The sequence below is a fragment of the Charadrius vociferus genome, unplaced genomic scaffold (assembly GCF_000708025.1).
Source record: "Charadrius vociferus isolate BGI_N301 unplaced genomic scaffold, ASM70802v2 scaffold549, whole genome shotgun sequence".
Taxonomy (NCBI): Eukaryota; Metazoa; Chordata; class Aves; order Charadriiformes; family Charadriidae; genus Charadrius; species Charadrius vociferus.
In genome coordinates, this window is record NW_009650103.1 from 3,648,905 (window position 1) to 3,655,909 (window position 7,005).

Here is a 7,005-nt window from a genome sequence, read left to right on the forward strand (position 1 = left end):
TCCGTCCAGTCCTTTTCTCCCAGACAAAGATGGGTCAGGTTCCACTCTCCACACAGCTGTAAACGGGAGGCAGCGAGAACAAAGCAGAGGTCAGACGGTGCTCTAACCAAAGGGGTAATTCTGACTCCATTAAAATTCTCGCTCCCGTTCGCATGGAAGCAGAAGGCTGCGCTACTACTTATAAAGAGCTGAACCACCCTCAGGGTGACTCATAGCCCTTAACAGAGCTGCCATGCTGATTTTACAAATATTAGAGCAATGCCTCGGAGTCAGTGTTTTGTACGGTTTAACCTATCAACTTGGGAGCAAACCCATAGCTCTTTTATAAAGCTCCCCTTCCCTGTATTTTATTTCCATTCTTGGTGCCAGAATCAGATCCAAAGCCGAGCTTAACAAAGCAACAGGCATGGCCCTTCTTCCCAGCCCTCATTTCCCCTGGTGAGAAGGGAGAAATGAATTTAAACCCTATCAAAACAGCAAAAGCTGTTCGCCATTTTGTGCCGCAGAACACAGCGTGAACGAAACACTCGCTTGAACCACCTGCATTTGCCAGCCCAGCCAAGAGCACGGGAACACGCAGGTTGGAATCCTTTTGTTCAGGCATCTGCAACAGACCAATGCAGACAAACGTGATCTAAGCTATTTCGCAGACGAGGGCAGCAGCGATGGGGAGATGCTTGGGTTGCAGGCAAGACAGAAGAGCTTTTACCTTATTGAGTGCTCTCATTTCTTTTCTTTGAGCCCTTATTCCTGGATTCAGTCAGGTAGAGCAAAACTCTCCATGTCCCAGCAGTTTCTGCTTCTGTCCCAGCCCTGCCGTAGCTGGGAGCAGCTCTCAACCCCCCGGGCAGACTCGGACCGCACAGACAACACAGCTCTCCTCATCGCCTGCTCTCGCTGCGTTGCTCTCACCAAGCACAGACATACACAAGAGGAACCTGCACCGATCGATGCGTTAGGATTGCCAAAGCTTTTTGAACACATGTAAGGGAGCGAAGGAACTTGTTGAAGCAGAAAGAAACCAAAAGCAGGAATAACCCCTGCACCATCAAGTGAGCTGTGTTGCTGACCCACCGTTGGGGTCTGGGAGCCACCCCCCCGTCAGCTCCCACTTCTGCTTGTGGGGCTGATTTACTGCCTTCATATCCAAAATAACACTACAGGCTTTTTGCTTCTAGTTTGCTGTTCTGTATTTTCTCAGATCTTCTCCCTTTGCCAAACGTACTTATTTGTACCACACTCAACCATGCAGAAAGTGTCTTAAAACAGACTCAGATCAAGTCCCCGGCTAGAAGGGCTCACATGAAAAACCATAAAACTATTAACAGAAGGGCAAGGTTGCATCATTAAGACCACTCAGTAAGGTCGTATCTATTCTTAATAAAAAGAAATAACGTGTTTTTACCTGAATTGCAATTAACCTGCTTCCCGTGTTTGCCTCTCACACTGCTAGCACTGGCCCCGCAGTTTCAGAATCCTCCTGTCCTCTGCAGCATCAGGGACACCCCCTTTCTGGAGTCAGAGAAGCAAATATAATCTACATTGGGATTTGCCACCCTCCTCCATCGGCTTTGGCTCTGCCTTAACTTCCTCAAGTCACAACAAATGTGATTGAGGTGATCAGAACGTTTTCAAACCACTTTTCTTCCTCTTCTCACTTCATACTGGATTCAAGAGTTTTCATATGTAAGAAAAATCAAGTTGAGAAAATGTTCAAGTGAATTTTGTAGCAGAGACAAAAGACCTAATCAAGTTTCTATTAGCAATACTGAAGGAGCCTTAGGACTTTCATGATGGCAAAATCTTCACACAGATGCCCAAGATCAGCTTAATGCGGCCACAAGAGGGAGTCTTAAATCTCCTATTAGTATCCAGATGGATTCTAGTTTCAGAATGCTTCTAGTACAAGAGCACACAGCAAGCTTTCAAAAGGATTTTACAAAGTTATCCTGAGCTCCCAATTTCTTCTTTGGCTTTATAGCAGTATCCTTGTTCTGACTGTAAAGGTTCTTTAAAATTATGAATCCTTGGTATAGATGCAGGTTTTTAATTTCTTATGAATGGGGGGAAAAAACCCAACCTACCTTATTTTTCCATTCTAGAGCCATATTGCAGTTGAAGGCAGAGGAGTACCAGAACAGTTTTTGCCCCTAGCCAATCTCAGCTTACAAATGCTTGACAGGGTAGTTCCACCTGAACTGACTCCCAGGAGTCGCTTCTTTATCAGGGATGATAATATGACATGCAACACAACTATGAAACTGGCAAGAGAGCTAACTCAAATGAATTACTTGCCACCACTTGCTCAGATTTGGAGGCTCTAAGCAGAGTGGGAGTTGCTGTTGGACTCCTGGCCTTTTTGGCTAACAGTGCACCTTCTCCAGCCCTTTTGCCCTGAGTTAAGCAGAACCATTTGAGACCAGGGTACGTCAAACCACCAGGTGTCTTGGAGGGGGACTTTCTCTCCAGAAGGATGCTGTTGCGCTAGCGCCACACAATTCCACTGCGCCAGAAATGCACGCTCCTACCATACTCAGATTAGAAAATACACTACGATTTTACTTTTCCCATCCATAATCTGAAAGAACAGAGCAGGTTCTGCGTAATCTAGCCCACGGTGTGGCAAGGTACCACGACACTGGCTTAAAATTTTGCTAATTTAACACATGTGATTAGAAGCTCTGGCAGAGCTATCAGCCTACAACATAACAAATAACACTTCTCACATTGCCAGTAAAGTATCTGTGTTGAATCTGTACGCGTCTGCTCTGCATCTGCCAAAAAGATGTCAAGATACATTCCTCAAAAATACTTTTATGGTTTTTACTCAATCTCGACATTCACTTGTTCTAAAGTTTCCAAGAAAACATTACAGGTCCAAAGGGGGCATCTATGTTTGAGTAAAACCACACAACGATTTTGAACAGAAATAGCTACGTACAGGCACTGTCCGAAGCACCAAGAAACAGACCTCTGGCAACACTTTTTCACAGAGGTTCAGCCAAGAGATAAAAACAAGAAGCAATTATCTCAAATAGGTTAATGAAAGAAGTGCTCACAATACAGCTGAATTCTCCTTGACTTTATCACTTCATTGTCCTCCTCTTCTGTTCTCTTTTGCATATTCACCTGCCCACTCCTGCTTGAAACTGAAGTGGGAATCCAGGTGAGCAGATACTTAATCCTCATTTTAAAATGTGGCCAATGCATCGTTACTGCATCAGCCACCTCTGACCCAAGAGGCAGCAGATTCAGCTGTCATGAAATAGATGAACAATCTTAAACCTTTGAGGTTGCAGCATAAATCACTATCTTTTTTTTTTTTTTGCTTACAGTACCAGGTAACTTAAGGGTGGGGTTCATAAAAAGCTGTTTAAAAAAATTGTCCCCCTATTTACACATGTCATTCTTTTCAGAAGCAATTTAATGGGAAAAATACTCTTTAATTATGATTAGGGGCTGACTACTGGAATGCCCATGCCTGTTTATTCAAAAGCAGATGTTCAGCAGTGCAATGTTTCATACATTATGCTGACAATAGTAACTTATTAGCAAAACATAGTAAGTAATATCTAAAAAGTCTTTCTGCGAGGTTGCCTAACTGTTGGAGTGGGTCAGCAACAAAAGATCAGATGCGACACGTGTTAACATCCCAGAACAATTTATCCTCTACTTGGCCAAACCTCATTTCACTCACTCAGCTGAATGTAATTAGACCTCAAGCTTGTCCTAATTTCAATCTCTGCAGAAAAGGGGTTATCTTTCTCCAGTAATACGTGGCTGCTCTGAAATGCTGGCAGTGATCTGGAAGGAGAAACTGCAAAGGTGCACACCGTTTCACAGATTTAGACAAGGAGCTGCTAAGACAGTACGATACGTACATTAAAATGCAAACATGTATGCCATAGCACCTGCTTTGAGTTTCAGTCAGCACACCCAAGCAGAAAGTAGCAAGAACCCATAAGCCACAGTGCACAAGCTATTTTTAGACAAATGTTATACTATTTTCCCTGTAGCTCCATGGATCAGAAACATATGCTGCAGCTACAGACCCATTACAGTTTAATCCTACCCCAAACATGGAGATGGTAACTCTTCAGATCCTAATAACGGCTACGCTACCCAAGGAGCAATGCACTGTTCCAAGTCTTTGCTATGGTTCAGGCTACACCATCTGGCTCAGAGCAAGCTAAACTCCACGTGGCTTTGTGAAAACAAGTCCATTTAATTTTTTCTGACCTTTTTAATAAGGTTCTTGCTACTGGGTGGAAGTCGAGGAAAGACTAGATCTACTTCCTATGAAACATATGACTTTGAGATAATGTAGAAAAGATAAATTAAAAGAAAGCTGATTTACTTATCAAAAAGACTCTCACAGTGAAACAAGGGGAAGGATCTGCCCCAAACCCCACAAGTCAGAGCCTGGAGACAGAAGACAAGCCACCTTCTTGCACTGCTTAATGAGACAGGAAGATCCTTTAGGATGTAATGTTTCCTTAAAAGTAGTATAAATATAGAGGAATTTTTTTGATGAAGTAGCTTGTGTTCCCCCAGTAAAAATAAACAAAACCAAAAAAAAAGGAATCCACTAACCAAACTGCATGAGGAATGAGTAGCTGGTAAGTAGAACAAGGACCTTTATGTCAGAAACAGTACTGACCTCATACCTAGCAAAAGCCACATATCCAGACTAAATCCTTGCTCCAAGACAGATTTTAAGTTAAACCTATACAGGAGTCCCTTGGAAAAAAATGCACATTTCTCAGTTGCAAGACTAAGGGAAGACACTAATGACTTGTTGGTTCTCAAAGCTTCCTCACTCCATCAGTAAGTAAGTAAAGTCTCATGCCAGTTTTTGATTGTTTGAAGGGGCAGCCAAAAGACTCTGGTTACGTATGTACACGTCTCAGACAAGCCTGCCAGCAACTGACATTACTAGTGTTAAGATGGTCCTAAGGGCTGTATGGCTGCAGAGAGCACTGTGTGAAACAGGGAAATACATTTTTTTTTGGTTGCTCTGATGTGTAAGTATGTTTAAAGACAACTAAGCCATGTAACGGTTTGGGGTTTTTTAATGATTGAAGTTATACCCAATGCATACTGGACAATTTACATTTGCAAGCAATACACCTTTGCACTTCAGTTACAGCACAGTCTGCCCATTTTACCAGGACCAGAAAAAGAGCCTACTGCCAAATGGAGAAGGCTTCAGCTCTGCTTCAATGGGTGGATTTGGCTCTGGTCTAGGTCTAGAGTGATAGACATTCTCAGGCATAGGACGGTCTGTCTTCACTTTCGTGACCTGGAAAGAAAAAAAAAGAAATGATACAACTTCTCACAGTATTTAATAGAAAAGCTAGATTGAGTCAGAACTTAAAGGAAGAACTACCAAGAAGTACCAAATGACACACTGGTGATTTCATTAGAGCTCCTATCTACAGAGTACTTCTTAAAAAAAAAAAAAAGGGGGGGGGGGGGCGCATTTCACTCATAACTACAGAGTAGTTCTCTGTGTGTGTGAGCTTCACTCCTAAAGAAAAGGCGTCTGCGCTAGAAAGAGCAAAAACCTAACAGTAAGTGGCACTGTCTAAGAGAAGTTCAAATCTTCTGGGAAAGCAACCCTGGAGAACGTTGACAAGAGTTTTGACTTCTAGTTCACAAGCTTCCAGCGCTGAGTTCATGAATCACCTTCTGGTCAGGAGAAGTGTTTGACACCTCGTCCAGACAGAATGTCCGTAAGAAGGAAGAGAAGAATCTGGCTATCTGATCAAAAAGGTATGAAGTTACCTTAGATAGCTGTCCCAGATCAGGTCTCACCCAACCCAACTTCTCCAGCACACAGTTATCAAATACTGCCTGCTGCTTTCGGCATCGACGGAGCTCCTGCAAGTTGGTATAGTCAATGCATGTCCAGTACTCAGTAAATGGCTCTGCACAGTGAGTCTTAATCTTCCTGTAAGAAAAAGATCACAGAAAGAAAATCGTTAGCAAGTGTTGTGAATTTAATGTTTTTCACTCATTCAAACCTCAACTTGTGATAGTGTTTTTGTAGTTTTAAGCAAGTAGTTCTCAGGAACATTTAAGGTCTTCAGAGAATTCAGTATTTGAAGCATCATTAACCAGAACTTCATACCAATACTAGTAAAATTTGTATCACTGTAGCTACAGGAGGGATAGCAGTAACTTAACTAATATGTGTAAGGTATTCTTGCTAGGTAAATGTACACAGCTCCTCCATATGGAATCTCTGTTCTGCCAAGCAACCTAATATACAGCATACAATTCTCTAATGCTTCCAAATTAATTTGGTGTCTCAAGCTCAAAAAGACATGCTTAGGACAGAGGTTTCTGATTACCAGCTGCTATACCAGAAGTGGACATACTTTGAGCTAATTAAACTAGGCCTTTTGCTAGCAACTTAAGAACATGACACTGGCATGTGCCTTGATCTACATTTTTGGTCACAAGAGGTAAACTGTGTGTCTACCTGAGCTTTCACAGTAGTACACCAGTGAAACAGAGAGGAGAGACAATGCAAAGCAGAGGTCAGTTTCCTGGATTTCATAACACAAATGCAAGACGCAGAAGCAGCAAGCCTTCCGCTGCCCCCCAGGATTCCTTTGCTACCCCAACAAAAAACTGAGCCACCTACTCAGGAGCAGAGGCCATGGAGCTTCACATGAAAGGATAAATTAAAGTATAACTAAATAAAAGAAAACCAAAAAGGGAACAGCGTCTATTCTCAAGCGTTAAAGTTTAAGAATGAACAATAAAGACTCTGAAGGCCATGGTGGTAGCAGCATTTTTAATCAAACCCAGTGAGAGCCAGCGCTCGAATAACAAAGCTCGGCAAGGACGAGCTACACCGGGAGAACCCCCGAGAGACCTTCACCTTCAAGGCAAACGAGGGCCTCCGCCGGGCAGTGGGAGGCGGGCGGCCGCCGGGGGAGCCTGGCCGGGAGATTCCCGCTCACCTGAAGAAGTCGAGAGCGCACTGGGTGAACT

General features: G+C 43.1%; 1 protein-coding gene across 1 annotated transcript; it reads right to left on the reverse strand.

Moving 5' to 3' along the window:
- Positions 1–5,054: 5,054 nt before the first annotated feature.
- Positions 5,055–7,003, reverse strand: NDUFA8 (NADH dehydrogenase (ubiquinone) 1 alpha subcomplex, 8, 19kDa; the record flags this gene model as incomplete). Its single annotated transcript, XM_009892352.1, has 3 exons — positions 5,055–5,302; positions 5,788–5,953; positions 6,975–7,003. Coding segments are annotated over 3 exons (333 nt in total), but the record flags the coding sequence as incomplete, so codon positions are not given.
- Positions 7,004–7,005: the final 2 nt, after the last annotated feature.